This window comes from Suricata suricatta, chromosome 8, assembly GCF_006229205.1.
Source record: "Suricata suricatta isolate VVHF042 chromosome 8, meerkat_22Aug2017_6uvM2_HiC, whole genome shotgun sequence".
NCBI classification, from domain to species: domain Eukaryota; kingdom Metazoa; phylum Chordata; class Mammalia; order Carnivora; family Herpestidae; genus Suricata; species Suricata suricatta.
Window position 1 is genome coordinate 101,985,176 of NC_043707.1, and position 18,445 is coordinate 102,003,620.

The following is an 18,445-nucleotide window of genomic DNA, read 5'->3' on the forward strand; positions in this document are numbered from 1 at the left end:
ATTACCATATTAACAACCAAAATAATTAGATAAAACACATAGGAAAGGGTAATAGTAAACCTCACTTTACTAGAGTTGGTTTCTTGACATATTAACTCATTTTTTATAGAAAAGGGATAGTGCATCTCAGTTTGTTTACAAGCTAGGAGATCACTTTGAATTCTGCATTTCCTAACTGCAAACAGATATAGCACTTATAACAGGTTATAAATAAACTGGTTTTCAAGCATAGAGCCAGCCCCAACGATAATAATACACTATTTAAAAAGACCTAAGGCAATGAATTCCATTTCCAATGGAAAAAAAGAACTGTGCAAACAAGCTTAAAACTACTTTTTTTTTTTGTGCCAGTGTTATAAAATGTAGCTTTTAATAAAACCTTGACCCAAATGCCAGCAACTTCAGAAAAGAATTTGGGTGGGGAAAAAAAAGAAAAGTTATTTCATTTAGGAAAAACAACCACTATCTTTTTCCTAATCTTCAACACACACAATTTAAACATATACAGCTGCTGTAACACTTTACACAATTCCTATGTACTGGAGCAATAACAAGATCTAAGTACAATTATATTTTTTAAACACTGGGTCAAGGCTTTACATAAAAATACCATCCTACTTTTCCCCCTAAGTTTCTAAAATATCACGCATTTTTTTCCCCCAACATCTGCAGCCATTCAGGAATTTTTAGGAAACTTTTGTGCATGATCTTAATTCCTAATCCCTGGCTCTTTGGGCTCAGTGACAAAAGATCAAAACCACCAAAAATGATGGTTCACTTAAAGTCAGACGAGAGACCCTGGCTCAATTAGTCTCATAGGACGAAAGCAGTGCTGCATCAACTGGCTCCATGCAAGAGGGGCACGTGAAGGATCTCATCAACCAGTCATCTATACAGTCCAGGTGATAGATGTGCATGCACGGCAGAAATCGAATTGGGTCCCCATAAACAAAGTCCATCATACAGATCACACACCTGTTGGGGGTCAGGGAGAGAAATCAGAAAAATCCTGTTTAGAGAAGTCATCTGGCATACTCTTTTAAATGTCATTACAAAGACAGTGTTAATCTGAACAGATGAAAATGGCTTGTGTCATCCTACCACCTAAGCCTACAAATTGAATTTTTACCCAATAAGCATTATCCCATCAACAGTCTCTTATTTTGATCCCCTGGAAATGTGCTGAGTTTGAGACCTAACAGAGAAAAGAGGGATGGACCACATGGGGATCAAGTCCACTCCTAGAACTGCATTTGTAAAGCAGCTACATATTATAGAAGACACCTGAAGAACAATGTGATGCTTCACAGTAGGAAGCCATCAGATCAACTTTGTGTATGTGAACTCAGCTTTAAGTGTAAGCCCAAGAGTAAGATAGTTTTCATTTTAATAACAATATGTAAAAACATCCACTAATTTCAGCCTGCTTACTGGACTGCTGTACTTAAAAGGTCTCTTCATTAACCCTATTTTCAAGTTCACTGCGTTTTTTTCTACAGGTTTAAGAAGGAACCCAACGCTGTAATATTTCAGAAGTCAGTATTCTAGACAATTTATTATCTTAAGTACTAGCACTAAATGGTGCTATGGCTCAAAGAGCCAAACATCAACATAGCAGCTTAGATTATGCCTTTGTTGGCAAGACCATTCAACCTATAAAAGGAGAATGTCCCTTTTGGGATTAGGGATTCTCTGACAGTAATAAGCTATGAGGACAAAAATTCCCAGAAGTAAAATTTTATATTCAACTCATCAGGCTTATAAAACTATTCTATGAATTAAAAATAGGTGCAAAATTTTCCTTATCACTAAAACTCCTTAAAACTCTTCATGGATGCATAACATACCAATGTATTCCTATAAAACAAATAACTACACTTCTACTCTAAATAAAATCATGGTGAATATCTTATGTATAAACTGCTAGGAGTTGGAGTGACATACATATTTTAGGATAGATCTCTAGAACTAACTGTCTCAAAGGGCATAGACCTGAGATGATCTTTGACATATTTGCCAAATTGCTTTCCCAGCTACAAGGCCATCAGCACACTTACACAGGCGAATCATTTTTAACTGATGCATGGACAGAGATAACATATAATATGGTCAGAATTCACACCATTTTAGTTTTTTTTTTAAATGAAAATTCTTAATTGCTGTACCTCAATAGTCTCTTGCATGAATGGGTTATATTAAATAACCGACTTCTAAAATGAGGGCAAAAAAAAAAATATAGGAGAATATTTTTCAAAAGCAAATCTCTTGAGTTAGACCTCTGAAACATGCATAAATTAAAACTTACTCCCGGATCTTTTTTTCTGATCCATCCCTTCCAGGATCATAAACTCCTTTAGGCAGATGTTGTATAAGGCCTATTCTTTGAGCTATCCTAATTTGTTCCTCTTCAGTCAGCTGAGTTGCTAGGCGAGTCTGGCTAGGTGTTGGATGATAGACTGGAACTGGAACTTGTTCCTAAATTTAAAAAAAAGGAGAAAATGATTATTTTTTAAATATTTGTTTTCTGCAGTACTGCTTTCTTTGTTTCCTTTTTTTTTTGGCTTTGGGGGTGGGAGGGGACCTTGGGGAGAGGTATGCTGGGCTAGTGTGCAGTCGTAGGAGATTGTTTTAATCTGCCTTCACTTAATAGCATATCTGACCAGTTATTATTTTATTTATTTTTAATTATTTAATTTTACTTTTATTTTATAGAAAGTACAAGTGGAAGAGGGGCAGTGGGAGAGAGAATCCCAAGCACGCTCTAAGCTGTCAGAGCAGAACCCCACATGGGGCTTGCTTGAACTCACAAACCACAGAATCATGACCTGAGATGAAATCAAGAGCTGAACTCTCAGACTACTAAGCCACCCAGGTGCCCCAGGGGATGCTACTTTATAAACAGGATGCTCATGACAAACCTCTCTGATGAGACATTTGAGAAGAGACCTCAATGAAATATGAGGAAGATAGTGCATCTGTGACCTAAAGATTTCATTGTGGCTGGCACTATTTCTGAGCCACCTAAAATGGTTTTCCAGAGAACATTTCTACTGAATAGACAGACAACTTCCTATCCGTGTATGGAGCTTTCATGGGAAATTTTATGTCAAATCCCGACTACCAAGTCACTTTAGAAAATGTTACCTCCATTCATCCTATAGGATCACTCCTCATCTCTATAATTTAAGCACTTGTTTACCAGGTCACCAATATTTGCAACTGTGAGATTATGCCTCCAGGAATAACTACTTAATCTTTGTTAAGCTTTTTTAAAAGTTCTGTAAAATGATCTCCGTAATTATCCAGAACTAGCATCAATTGAAGCTGCTTTGAACTAATGGCTTTTGTGGTTGAAAATAATTGAGAGCACTCATAAGAAACTTTCTAAGGGCTCAAGTATAAATATTCTTTCCAAACAGAAATTTTAGTGAGAAAAAAAGAAATTTTAGTGGAAAGTCTCAGATACATATAAATTAGGCTCAAATATTGAGTATTTAACTCAAGGAAAAAGACTTTTCCAGTGTCTCTTAGCATACCATTATGTCCTTTTAAACTGGCCTTATTCAGGGCGCCTGGGTGGCTCAGTCGGCTAAGCCTCCAACTTCGGCTCGGGTCAGATCTCACGTTTGTGGGTTCGAGCCCCGCATCAGGCTCTGTGCTAACAGCTCAGAGCCGGGAGCCTGCTTCCGGTTCTGTGTTTCCTTTTCTCTCTGCCCCTCCCCCTCTCCTGCTCTGTCTCTCTCTGTATCAAAAATAAATAAAACATTTAAAAAAAAAAGAGGAAAAAAAACTGGCCTTATTCTTATAAGGCCTCTTTTCTGACAGTAGTTAGATTTATCAAAGGCAGTTTGACATTAGACTTTAAATATTATTTTCTCTGAGATTCAGAACAAATGTTTAAGAATCTCAAAACCCAGGGGTTTTGAGCCTGGGTGGCTCAATTGGTTAAGCATTGGACTTTGGCTCAGGTCATGACCTTGCAGTTCACTGAATTCAAGCCCCTCGTCAGCTCTGTGCTGGCAGCTCAGAGCCTGGAGCCTGCTTTGGATTCTATGTCTCCTGTCTCTGCCCCTACCCCTCTTGCATTCTCTCTCTCTCAAAAATAAACTAACATTTTTTTAAATAAACAAATATTAATTTAGTACATATTACATGCAAATATACCACCATATTATTAAAACTATGACTCTTGGATCCAGATAACTTGGCTTACATCACTTCTATGCCACTTTAACAGAGTGACCCCATTTAAGCTTTTTAACCCCTCTGGATTAGATTCTACCATATAGGGTTGCTGTATAAGCTTAAATGAGGAATGGTCAAACTTGAAATGGCCAAAACTCAAATGGTAGGTATTATGATTATTAATATTGCATTCAAAGAGATATTATCTATTGTTGCAGGCAAACTAGCTGTTTCCTATAAGTTCCATGCTTTTCCACCTTACTACCTTTGTTCTTGCTATTCCCTCTACCTTTCCCTGCAGTCAATTAGTCCAATTATACCTTGTCCAAAAGGTTGTTGACCTGAAGCCTTCCCCAATCCTCCTTCCTACTGCCCAATACTGATAGAGTCTGTCTGTAGCCCAGCTTAATTACATAGGTGTTGTCTACCAATAAGAGAAATATGAAGAGTATACAGATTACAGTGAAACTTCAATTAACCACTGCATCATCAAGTGAAAAAATGAGACTGTCCATTCTTCTGGCTTTCCCACTAAGTACCAAACTGACTGCATGTCTCCAGTACAGCTCGAAAGCTTTCTTTCAGCCCTGTATATCTACAGCAACAGCGCTGTGAGCAGAGGCAATTTTTGCTTTATAGACAGTTATATTTTTAATGCATATTTCTAATTTTTTTTAATGTTTACTTTGAGAGAGCACACACATGAGTGGAGGAAGGAAGGGGCAGAGAGAGGGAGAAAGGGAATCCCAAGCAGACTTTGCAATGACAGCAGAGCTCGATCGCATGAACCATGAGATCATGACCTGAGCTGAAATCAAGAGCCGGATGCTTAACCAACTGAGCCACCCAGGCAGCCCTAAATGCATATTTCCTTTTAAATGAACTTTGTACATACACAAAAATTTTCAGTTTACAGCCCAATCCCTAGTGTGTGCACTAGAAAAATAACTGCTGATCGGGCTTTATAGTGAATATAAAACTTATATGACTACTTTGATTATGACTGTTGCATCTTTGGTTTAAATACTCACCTCTTCAAGGTTTTTTACCTAATAGGCAAACTTAAAATGCAGGAAAAGTTTCATGGTTCAAAGTCAAAAAGCTCTGCCACTTACTACCTACATAAGAAAAACCCTGATCACATTTTTTTTAAACTTCTGAGCCTTAGTGTCTCCATGTGTAAAGTATTAGAACCACTATAAGAATAAAATAGGAATTCCAAGTGTTCCTTGCACAGTAAAAGACATGTAAAAAAGCTCACTGAATGTTAGCTTACTGTAGTTCTACTATTATGACTATGGAACATTCCAATATTTTAAGAAATGGATCACTATTTTACAATTTAACATGCTGAAGTAAAAATTTTTTAAGTGTTTTTTTTTTAAGTTTTATTTTTTGAGAGACAAAGCATGAACAGGGGAGGGTTAGAGAAGGAGACACAGAATTCTAAGGAGGCTCCAGGCTCTGAGCTGTCAGCACAGAGCCTGATGTGGGGCTCAAACCCATGAATGTGAGTTTATGACCTGAGCTGAAATCAGACACTCAACGGACTGAGCCACCCAGGCACCCCTAAAAAAAAATTTTTTTTAAAGAAGAAATGGATTGGATTATGGCAGAGGCAAGTAAAAGTTTTCAAAAAAGAAACTTAGAATTCAGCTAAAACCAACTCTCATTTTATAGGCCTAAACTTGCCTACAGTCACATAATTACTGACAGAAACAGAATTAGAATTCAAGTCTCCCTTTTTTAGTCACTAATTTCCACTGTACCATTCCTGGTTGCCAGACAGCAAGGAGATTCTGCAAGTTAAATGATTTGGCTTGTGTTTATTTACATTACCATATACATCACTTTGAAGAACAGTACACTGAAATTATATTTTAAGAAAGCCACAAAACAAGGCATACCTAATAAATGGTTTCATAAAGGTTTTGCATCTGTGATAAATGCTTTATAATTTTTGTAAATTCTAAGTTTTAAGAATTTCAAACAATATCAATTCCATCTTTAAAACATTTTTTTAAATGTTTATTTATTATTGAGACAGAAATAGCATTAGTGGGAGAGGGGCAGAGAGAGAGAGGGAGACACAGAATCTGAAGCAGGCTCCACACTCTGCGATGTGGGGCTCAAACCCATGAACCGTGAGATCATGACCTGAGCCGAAATCCAGTGCTTAACCGACTGAGCCACCCAGGTACCCCTCAAATCCATCTTTTAAACTATGCCTGTAAAATAGGTTCTATTACAGATAGAAAAATAAACTCCTAAGTCTGATCATATCTTCCCGTCTGTCTTTTGTTTGAAACTCCTGAGGGCTACTTCAGGTAGTTCTTACCATAAGGTTGGGATGTCAAATTCTGCTGCTTCTAGCAGTTTCTCCTTGTTCTCACTTTGGGTTATCTTTTCTCTAGTGTCACTTTGTTAAACTGACTGGTCTAAAAAGGTAACATGGCCTACTAATCCAGTGGGATTTTTTTTAAACTAAACTATCTTGTTCAGAGCAATCTTTCTTATAATTAGAATATTTAAAACTGAGCTGTCATGGTGGAATGGGGCGTTATGGGTGAAATGTGACCTAGGAGGGATGAGGATATCCATCTCTACCCCCTACCTGAGGCAAATTTGCAGAATCACACAAATCAACAGAACACAGTTTTTCAAATATTGCTATCTAAAAATAGGGAATTTTTAAACCAACCCTAAGACTGGAGTCTGAAAAATTAAACCATAACTGGAGTCTGTTACTGTAGTGACTGTTAGTACTTTAAAAGTTCCTTAAAAATCTTTGAATAAAGGTAACAGCACCACTTTAGAAGGTGATGATGCAATCATAAGATGACATCAAAGAGCTCTGTAAATGTCAACATTTCTTAGTTATTCGAACCATTTGTTTTCTCTCCATCACCAAATGACTCCCGTTTGCAGACTTTAAGCTAACTGCTATTGCCCATAGCTTTAGTCCTGGCTTTCTAGCCTGTCCCTGAGTACAAGAAATTCTTTGACCTCTGTTGTGACCCCTGCCAGCTCAGTTTTTCACCCTTGGATTACCATTTCCATCCAGGTGAGACTACCCTCAGTCCCATCCATCTGACTAGTTTGGCACAGATGACACATATGAAGTCACACTAGAACAACTGTTATAAGACTATGGGTAATAGTGGTCTCCAAAATCCTTGCACATACCGACTACAAACAAAAAAGATTTGTTTTAAATTGTTCTAAGTTGTTTTAGAACTAGTAATTTCTAAGGATGTACTTTTTAAAGAGCTAGATTTCCTTGGTCTTCTGGTTCACATGTGTATGGAGAACAGAGAAAGAACAGAAAAGGAAAGCTCTATGATGAAACATTAATAAATATTAAAAATTAACACCCGGGGCACTTGGGTGGCTCAGTCGGTTGAGCATCTGACTTCAGCTCGGATGATGATCTCGCAGTTTGTGGGTTCCAGCCCCGCGTCAGGCTCTGTGCTGGCAGCTCAGAGCCTGCAATCTGCTTGATTCTGTGTCTCCCTCTACCTCTGCTCCTCCCCTGTTCACTCTCTCTCTCTCTCTCTCAAAAATAAACACTAAAAGAATTTTAAAAATAAAAAATAAAAATAAAACCCTATCTTTTAATTATTCATATTACAAATGTATTTTCCTTTCATATTTTTTGTTAAGCCAAAGGAACTAATAAGCACACTGAGATACTTAAAATGATTCAATGTTCTGGTTTCAATTTACATACAACTCTTGAGAAAGCTACAGAGGGAAGGAAATGACTAAGAACTGCTGATAATTTAAAGATGTTATGGCCTCACCCTTCTTAACTAATTGCTAAGATTTAATTTTTTAATTTTTAATTAATTTTAATGAGCAATTAATTAACAATTTAATTGTTAAAATGGCTTGATGTATGAGTTACTGCTTACAGACTAGAATCCAATGGGATTTTCTAGGTGGCAAAATGGAATCCTAATTCTAATGTCAGGTAGAAGACACTGAATGGAAGGTAAGACATGGATGCAAAACGAGCAATTTTTTTAAAATTTGTATTCTGGGACAGTTCTCACCATTCTCTAATTGATAGATCATTGTATCTAACTCTGTGTAAACAATATGATTAATGCTGAACACTTGCTTCCCTCCTGGGAGTCTAGAACTTTGGTATGCAGGAGGCACTGGGTGCCTACTCAGTATTTTGGGCTCTCCTGGTAGACAACCCTTCACACATACTGACAAAATGCAATGCTGAGGAAATTAAGTGTCCTGTGAAACTCCAATATGAGAAGATTCTTTTGGAAGCCTGTGCCTGTTTCCTATGGACTTATACACCTTTTTCCTTTGATGATTTTGATTTGTATTCTTTTGCCATAATAAATCAGAGCTATGATTACAACTATATTCTAAGTCCTGTGAGTCGTCCTAAGCAACTAAAGAATAATCCAGATAATGTTTTTAGAGTGATGGGGAGTTCACCACTTTGACTCTGGTTTTCAAAGTTTATTTGGTCATGTTTATTAGAAATTCTCCTTGGGGGGCGGGGGGGGGAGAAATTCTCTTTTAGAAAAAGGTGCATTTCTGAAAACAGTGGTTACACAGTACTTGCATTTTATTTTTTTTCTCAAAGTAAATTTAAAAAGACCCCTGAGGGAACTATTATTTTGAACATTATTAGCCTAAAGATAAACACTTTTGAGATAGAGATTTTGTTTTGGCTCAACTGTGTCTCCTATAAAATTCTTATGACGAAGCCCTAATTCCCAGTATCTCGGAATGTGACTATATCTGGAATCACAAATGTGACTGATTTTGTTGCCTGCCTCTTCTCCTGTCCTATACTTCTCACCTAAAACTATGTCCATGTTGACAATGGAAATTACCACCTAGACAAAAATGATTCAGAAATTTATATTCTACTCTATATGTCTTTTAAGTTCCAGTCTCTACTTGACAGTTCCAACTCAATGTCCTCAAAGCACCTCAAACTCAAAATGTCCAAAGTGAACTTCCCTCCAAAACCCAGTCCTTTTTTAGGCTACCCTATGTGAGTGCATGACAGGACCATCATTCTAGTTCTGCAAGACAGAGGCATCCTTCGTTCCTCCCTCTCCACTACTCTTCCATACATAGTACATCACCAAGTTCTAGCGAGTTGTCTACTGAAATACTGATAGAATCTGCTTATGTCTTTTCATATCTATGGCCAATACTCTAAGCTCCTATTTTGTCCCTGGTGTACAATATTAGCCAGCAAAACTTCAATTTGTCCTCTACCCAGAAATTAGAGCAATCCAATTTAACACTATGCCCTCCTCACACATACCTAAAACCCCTTCATATTCAACAGCTTCTCAATGCTTAGCATGAAAGCCAAAGTCCTTAAAAGACTTCCAAAGCTCTGCATACTCTGGTTACCTCGTTGACCCCCTTCCTCATCTAACAACCCACTGCTTTCTAGCCCCACTGGTTTGCCTTCAGCTCTTCTGAAATACCATGATCTCCTCTCTACAGAGTCCTACTACCTGCTCTACATGAAACACTCTTCTGAGGCACCTGGGTGACTCAGCTGGTCAAGTGTCTAACTCTTGATTTCAACTAAGGTCATGATCTTGTGGTTTGCAAGTTCAAGCACTGCATCAGGCTCTGCACTGACAGCAGAGCCTGCTTAGGATTCTCTCTCTCTCTGCCCCTCCCTTGGGCCTTCTCTATTAAAATAAACAAACATGAAAAAAAAAAAAAACCCACACTCTCCTCCTTCACCACTCCACTTAAATAATAGTGCCTTTTCTTTCTTCAGAAAATCCAACTACTTTCTCAGAAACCTAACCATCCTCCTCTATTACAGGCTTTTATACACCAAGCAACTTTTCTTCACAGCATTTATCAAAGTTGTACTTTTACATTTATTTATAGTTTGAATATTTGTCTTCCCCACCAGACACTATAAGATCCATAACAAATTCTTTCTGCCCATCACTGAACCAGCAGATAAATGAAAGTTCTATTTAAAAATTTTATGTACTAATAGGTAAAAACAGTCACCCATTAATTTACTCTACTTGTCTTTTTTTTTTTCTTTTTCCGTTTTAGTGCTTCTTTACATTTCCTGGAACCCCTACCCAATTGTCCTTTTTTAGTTTATTTATTTTGATAAAGAGAATCCCAAGCAGGCTCTATGCTATCCATGCAGAGCCTGACAGCAGGGTTCAATATCAAGAACTGTGAGATAATGACCTGACCCAAAATCAAGAGTTGGGCCCTTAATCAACCAGGCCACCCAGGAGCTACCCCTGTCCCCTGAAGCCAACTGTTAAATACTTAATAAAGTTAGTGTATAAGCCATAATATTGGGTTTAGAGTTATTTTTGTTTTGCTAAGTATATTCTATAAGAATGACTGATAATAGAACCTACCTTCAACACTTCCTGAAATGTGAATTCTATTATTTTGAATACCTGCTGAGAATGTTCACAAAATCATTTCCAATGTATAAGGTCACTTACTACAAAAATAAATACTATGAATCAGTTTATGAAAATCTCAATCACTAAACTGTAATTAATATAAATGCAGGTGCCTTCAACTGTGATTCAACTGGCTGCTCTCACCTCTACGTCTATGATGTAATTCATGAGGTATTTTGTGCTTAGGCTAAAAATGTGATTATCTGCATGATTATTAATATTTCCTATTCACTAGAATATAAGCTTGATAAGGGCAGGGAATGTGTCTATCTTGCTTACCAACATATACTATTTACTCAGCACAGCATCTGGCATATAGTAGGGATTCAATAAACATTACTGGATAACTGAATATTTTATATCAAAGCACTGATGTTCCTACCAGGATTTTGTAAACATGCTATGAAAACATGGTGAATGATTTGGATTAAGCAACAATAAAACCAAAAAGAAAGCTCAAGATAAATTATAACCAACATTCTTTCTCCAAGTAACAATACCCGTTTGTTGCCTCTTTCAAATTTCTATCTACCCATCTCATGGGAACTTCCATACATTCAAAAGCAAACTAATCTCTTTCTATTTCCACAATCCTTCTCAAACTCAATATTTATATGCCTACTACAGTTAATAATAGAGAGGTACAGTGGAAAGAGACTAGACATCTCATGTAATCTCAGCCATGGTACTTACCAGGCATGCAACCCCAGGCAAGTTATTCAATACTTCTAAGCCCAAGGTTCCTCCTCAGAAAAAATGAACAGAATGCCTATCTTTAAAGGGTTTTTCAAGGAATAACTAAAAAAATATAAAGTACCTAATAACATAGGGACTCGAATTTGGGCCTTCCTATATTAACATCACCATCCTCTGGATTCCTCTGACTTTCCCCGCTTCCCTTTATCTCAGTCATCTATATAAATGTCTTACTTATAACTAACTACCCTTTCCTCAGTGTTGTTAGGGGACACATGTACTTTCCCTGTAAGCTTAAATTTTGATAAAGGGGGAATTCGCAATAAGAGAAGCAAATATATTTCAAATAAATTTAAACATTATTTTTTCTCCTTAATACTTTAATTCTTCATATCTTATGCAAAACAAAAACAAAACGAGAACCAAGAAGAACATTTGCCATAAAGAAAAAGAATTTAAAATTAAAGTATGCTAGGAAAAGATATGCAGCATCACAGAAGGGGGTAGAACAGAAAAGGAACAAAGGATTACAAAATATGCTGAGACAGAGCAAAGAGAAAACACAGGGTCAGTCACATAAAAAAGCAAGGTCTGACCTTCTGATGAGAAAAATCTCTGAAGCGTTCCAGCTGTTTGTTAATATATAATGAAGCATCTATAAAATGATGAAGGCAGAAAAATATAAAGGGCCCTAATCTTAAGGAGTGCAACGCCAAGAAAGAAACATATCAAAGTGTAAACATGTCTATTTGAAATGCAGTACATTAAAAGTTGGACCCAATTTAAGGAATATGATACAATTTTCACAAACTAAAACAATGCAGTGGGTAAGTGCCTAAATAATGTGCTGAGGCTGGAAACAGTACAAGTCTGGTTTGTGGTAAAGGAAAAATAAAGTCACTGCTAAAGAATGCAGCTTGTCACCAAAAGCTGTATCCTTTGCTCCAGTAGGAAGTAAGAGTCAGCTCTTCTGATTTTCTCCTTATAGTCTTACAAGCTGCTGCTGGCACCACCCCCTTCCCAGCTGCAGTCTCCTACTGGGAATGTTTTCTCTGAATTTGGCCAGGCTGAAATTTCAGGCCATAAAAATGGAGGATTTGGAATGGACGGTCTCAATGCATATTCTAACTCTGATGTTCAATTAATCATGACCAAACCAAACAACCAATCAGCCAAACAAATAAACATTAGCATTAATGTAATTTCTGAACCATAGAAGGGTAACAATTATACATATAAAGGAGAAAGATCTAGCATTCCACCTATGACACTGGCAAATGATGATGTTACATTTATTGAGAAAGTATACAAACTAATGACCTGCATGGAAGAACACTGCTTCCATGGAAGTGGTTTGGCATTTGTTTGCTTATTTTTAAATGAAAAGATTGACTTGTTTCATTTACTACATAATATTCACTGAGCACTTTATACAGGGTTAATTACAATACCCTAATTGGGGTACTGGTAGGCATTATTACCACAGGTACTCTGCATTACCAAGTCATTAGACAAGTTTATTTATCTAAAGCTCAAGACAACTGAAATCAAGATCACATTTTGAGTCTAAGCACCAATTAAAATACTTCTTGAGGGGCGCCTGGGTGGCTCAGTCGGTTAAGCCTCTGACTTCAGCTCAGGTCAGATCTCATGTTCTTGGGTTGGAGCCCCGCATCAGGCTCTGTGCTAACAGCTCAGAGCCTGGAGCCTGCTTCTGGTTGTGTCTCCTTCTCTCTCTGCCCCTCCCCCTCTCATGCTCTGTCACTGTCTGTATCAAAAATAAATAAAACATTAAAAAAAATTTTTTTAAATAAAAAATAAAATACTTCTTGAACACCCAACCACATTTCAGATGCTGTTTTAGGTAAAGGAGATACAGAAGTGACCAGGTAGGGTCTCTGTCCTTCTGAAACATAAATTCCTTATAGTAGAGGAATCCAGAAATAGTAAATGAGGAAGATAGTTACCTCACCCACAGCTCCTACTATCTCTAAATTGCCCATGACCTGACAACTTCTGGGACAAGCATACATTCCAAAGGCGTACATGCCAGCCAACATTTTTGATGAGTTTCACCTCCTGAAGGGTGAAGAGAACGTGACCCAATCAGATTCTTTTTTCTCTTAGAATTGGAAAACTGAATAAACTAACCTGAAAAGATCATTGAGTAGCAAATTAAGAGACATGTATAAATGGGTTATGAGGAAAGACAGTATTAAAGACATATTAGAAATGTTGAGTGAGACAGACATTAGGAGAGTCCGCCAATAAAACACTCTGATACCCCTAGGTAAGAGAAATGGGAGAGTGGCTGCCTTGGTTCCTTGACAGCTTTCTGCTTCCAATCCATGTGTATCATTAAAATACAGCACCCTTCCTCTAAGTTAATTTTGTCTAAAATAAGAGTCTCCTAAGCACTACCACCATTTTCTTTCCTCAATTAGGACTCTAATCAAGCAAACTAGTTTCCAGAGGGGAAATGGCACCCAATTGCTGACAAAGAATTATCAGTGGGGCAGATCTCTAGGATAGTTGTGGGCCAAAAGGTATTCCTCTGTCTCAGTGCATGAGTTATTGTTGGAACCATGTCTTTGCTACAACCAAAAAAGACTGGAATCCTTCTCATTTAAGCATTCTAGCGTTTAATTTTACCAGTTCAATGAATAAAAATAAACATTTCAAGAACTGTCTTTCAGGGGCACCAGGGTGGCTCAGTCAGTTAGGCATCCGACTTCAGCTCATGTCATGATCTCACAGTCCGTGAGTTGGAGCCCCAACATAGGGCTCTGTGCTGACAGCTCAGAGCCTGGGGCCTGCTTCAGATTCTGCATGTCCCTCTCTCTCTGCCCCTCCCCTGCTCTCTCTCTCTCTCTCTCAAAATAAAATAAAGACGTAAAAAAAAATTTTTTAAACCTGTCATTTATCCTTAAATGGCACATGCAAATGAAAGACTCCTACTTGAAAGCTAAGAGTAATAAGCCCAATAATTCTTTGCAAAACCAAATAGAGGCAGAATATGCACAGCCTTTAAGGAGTTAAAAGATGAGAGCTTTAAAAAAAGTTATTAATTCCAAAAAGAATGTGTCTGTAGCAGCCAAAAGTTGGCTTTGGAGCTCAGGAAGTCTGGAATTACATTTACTGCACTAAGTTCCCTAACAGATACTCTCACCCTTCTCTTTTTTAAGTTATTTTTTGAAAAACCAGGGCTAACATCACCAATAAAAATTTCCTCCAAAGATTCCTAAACTTCAGTTGTAAGAATTTGCAAAATAATTTAAGGTATATTTCTTGGATTTTAACAGTTTGAGGCTATATGGAAGACCAGTCCATTAAATGTACATACATGAATTAAAATATACATTCTGATTTCAGAAAGTAGTGAAAATGTTTTTTAAGTTTAAGCAATCTCCACAGCTAACATGAAGTTTAAACTCACAACCCTGAGATCAAGAGTCATACTCTCTGACTCAGCCACCAAGGCACTCCAAAAAGCATTTTTTGCATTGAAAAAATTTTTTTGTTTAAAAAAAAAAGTACCTCCCTGCACTGAGGAAATACAGAACCACTAAAGTAAAAGGCCTACATTTAGTATAACATTAGTGAGCTATAATTCACAAGATATAATTAATCCATTTTAAAATATACAATTCAGTGGCTTTAATATATTTAAGGAGTTATGTGACCATCCTTACAATTTTAGAACATGCTTATCATCCCCCAAAGAAACCCCATGCCTATTAGTAGTCATTCATCCTTTTCCCCCAAATTCTCCATCCCTAGGCAAACACTAATCTGCTTTCTATCTCTAGAGATTTGCCTGTTCTGAGCATTTCATATAAATGAAATCATACTGATGTGGTCTTTGGAGGCCTAAAACTTAGCATGTTTTCTAAATTTACCCATGCTGTACCATGTAAAAGAACCCTATTCCTTTTATTGCTGAGTAATATTTCATCACATATACACACCACCAGTTGTATGATATATTTAGCAACTCATGGGCATCTGGGTTGTTTCCACTGTTGGACTATTATGAGCATTTGTGAACAAATTTCTGTGTGGACATGTTTCCATGTCTCTTGGGTATACACATAAGAGAATACTAGGTCACATGATAACTATGTCCATCATTTGAGGAACTGCCAAATTCTTTCCCAAATTATTTGTATTTAGACTGGAATTAAAGTCAAAAACTTAAAAACAACAATAAGTGCGTGTACCATTTTCAAATTCCCACGAGCAGTACATGAGTTACAATTCTACCCTACATCATTACCAAATCCTGTCTTGTTTTTTTAACAGCTATCTTAGTGGTTTTGATTCATATTTCCCTGATAGTAAATGATTATTAAACATCTTTTCATGTGCTGACTGGCCAACTGCATTATTTTCTTTGGTGAAATGTCTATTTAGATCCTTTACCTTTTTTGAAATTGGGTTGTCTGTATTGAGATGTAAAAGTTCTTTACACATCATGGACAGCAAGCAGTCCCTTATCAGATAAATGATTTGCAAATATTTTCTTACATTTTATGGGTTGTCTTTCGCTTTCCTGATGATGTCCTCTGAAGCTCAAGTTTTAAATTCTGATGTTCACCTTACATCTTTTGGGGGTCACTAGTGCTTTCTGATGTCATATCTAAGAAGGCGTTGATTAAACCAAGGTCATGAGGACTTGTTCCTATATTTTCTAAAAGTTGTGTAGATTTAGCTCTACATTTAAGTATACGAACAATTGAGTTAATACTTGTATACTGTGTGAGAAAGGGGTCCGACTACATTCTGTGTGGTAATGCAGGTGCCCCAGCACCATTTGTTGAAACCTATTTTGAAAAGGCTCATATTTTAACATGAGATTTTTCCTAGAAGCCTAGTAAAATATTCTGGAGTACAGGTAAGAGTACAAATCTTACAGGCCTGCTTAAAGAACCACGGTGCCTTAAGGATGCCTAAAATTAGTCTAACCAAATAACAGACTTTCTACATCCTCTGGTCATAGCATAATGCATTATGCTGTAGAATAATCTTTATATTCTTCCTCAAGCTCAATTCCATGGATAAGGAAGGTAACTAATAAGAGAAACGGAGATTAGCAGAACATGGAATACAGGGTGCTTAAGTCCTCTTAGTAATGCACCTCAAAAAAAAATTCCTAATCTGATCTCAATAGTATAAATGTAAATAAAACAAAAGTTAGGATTACTAGAGATTACTAGATTAATTTTATAACCCAAATGTGAAGTTGTTCTCAGCAAGGTTATCCAGCTATGTAAACAGAGACAGCCAGCTATTTACAAATTATTTTCAAACTGAAGCTGACAGCACATTTTTTTTTTTTTTACAATTTCGACATGAGAAACACACCTCACCATCTCCTCCATCGTTAACCACCAGCAAGACTCAAGAAACTGACTCTAGAGTATCAACAATGTAAATGTACAGGTGAATAACAGACAAGAGAATAATAATGGCCTTTAAAAATTAGAGTCCTAAAGACTGTGGCAACATGAAAAATGTTTATACCTGGCATTAAAAGAATGCAAATATACTGAAGTGCTATTATACATACATTTCAAAATCATTGTATCTGAAAAAAATCATAAAATGTTAATGGTTGCATTAGAGTACTGAAATGAGTTAATTTTTATTTCTACATAATTCTATTTAATTTGCGATTATAAAAAGAAAACTTCATAAAGTTGGAATCACTAAGGAAATAGCTAATTTTAAAAGTTACTGTTAAAAATTCCAATTTGTAAGCTGAAAAGACAATAAAAGCAAAATAGAGACAACTCACAACGTATATTTAATTCTGCTAAGAATATGATACACACAGATAAATCTAATTCTACCTTTTTTTTGAGCCTAATTCTACCTTTTAAAAACTGAGGTGAATTCACAGGACATAAAATTAACCAACTTAAAGAGAACAATTCAGTGATCTTTAGTACAGTCACAATGTTGTGCAACCACTACCTCTATCTACTTCCAAAATACTTTAATCACTCCCAAATAAAACTCTGTACCCATTAGGTAGTTACCACCCATTCCCCATTCTCCCCAGCCTCTGGCCACCATCTGTTTCTATGGACTTGCCAATCCCAGACATGTCATATAAATGGAATCACAGAATGTGACTTTTTTGTGTCTGGCCTCTTTCACTTAGCATAATGTATTCAAGGTTCAATCATCAGTTGTAGATTGTATTAATTCCATTTTTAAGATATAAATAGTAAATCAGTCATATACATAGATTGTTTATATCCCATATATAGTAATAATAATAGTAATAAATAGTAAATATAACAGTAAGTAGTCAGTCATATATAAAAATCATATATAAATAATATATATAAATGTATAAATAATAAATCAGTCATATACATAGAATATATATATATATATATATATTCATTCCAATGTCTTTTGAGAATTCCCTGAATGCAAGGTATGACTATTAATTACCTAAACAACATTTGGTTTCCACAATGCAACTTGGAATGCAAAGGAATACTACAGATCAGTGAAATTAACTTTGTTTTTTTACATTTGATGTATAAAACTACAAAAGAAAAATGATTATTAACAAACTTCAAAATATCCTTTTAAAGTACACAAACCACTCTTAGTTTAGAATTATGTAAAGAAATGCAATACGCTGTGTACCATAAATCAGGAAAATCTGGCTCAGTCAGGTGTTAAAAAAGAGCTGTGTGACCTTGCCACATCTATTCAAATTTCCAAAAGTAGAGGATAAATATTCTTAAATATTTGGCCTTTATATATACTGAAGGCGGCAATGAAAGAAGGTAGAAGTTTGACATAACAGAACAGAGGTTGTTAAATTCCTTGAAATAGCATGCAAAATTCTGTGTATCTTTCCACAAAGAGGACTTGTGGTTTACAGTTTCTCAAGAGTTATTAAACAAATAAAGGGTTAAGAAACATTTACGTGGGGGGAGGGGCACCTGGGTGGCCCAGTCAGTTGGATGGATGTCTGACTTCAGCTCATGTCATGATCTCGAGGTTCCTGGGTTCAAACCCCACGTTGGGTTCTGTGCTGACAGCTCAGAGTCTAGAGCCTGCTTCAGATACTGTGTCTCCCTCTCTCTGTC

At 36.5% G+C, this 18,445-nt stretch overlaps 1 protein-coding gene across 1 annotated transcript in view; it reads right to left on the minus strand.

The window, feature by feature from the left end:
- Positions 1 to 306: 306 nt before the first annotated feature.
- The window catches only part of RNF11 (ring finger protein 11), a 36,971-nt gene continuing 18,832 nt past the window's right edge, over positions 307 to 18,445 (minus strand). Inside the window, exons 2-3 of the mRNA XM_029949686.1 lie at positions 2,306 to 2,475; positions 307 to 975 (exon numbers count right to left, since the gene is read on the minus strand). Of these exons, the coding sequence (XP_029805546.1) occupies positions 804 to 975; positions 2,306 to 2,475 (342 nt within the window). The 3' untranslated portion in view covers positions 307 to 803. The remainder of the gene's footprint in view (positions 976 to 2,305; positions 2,476 to 18,445) is intronic.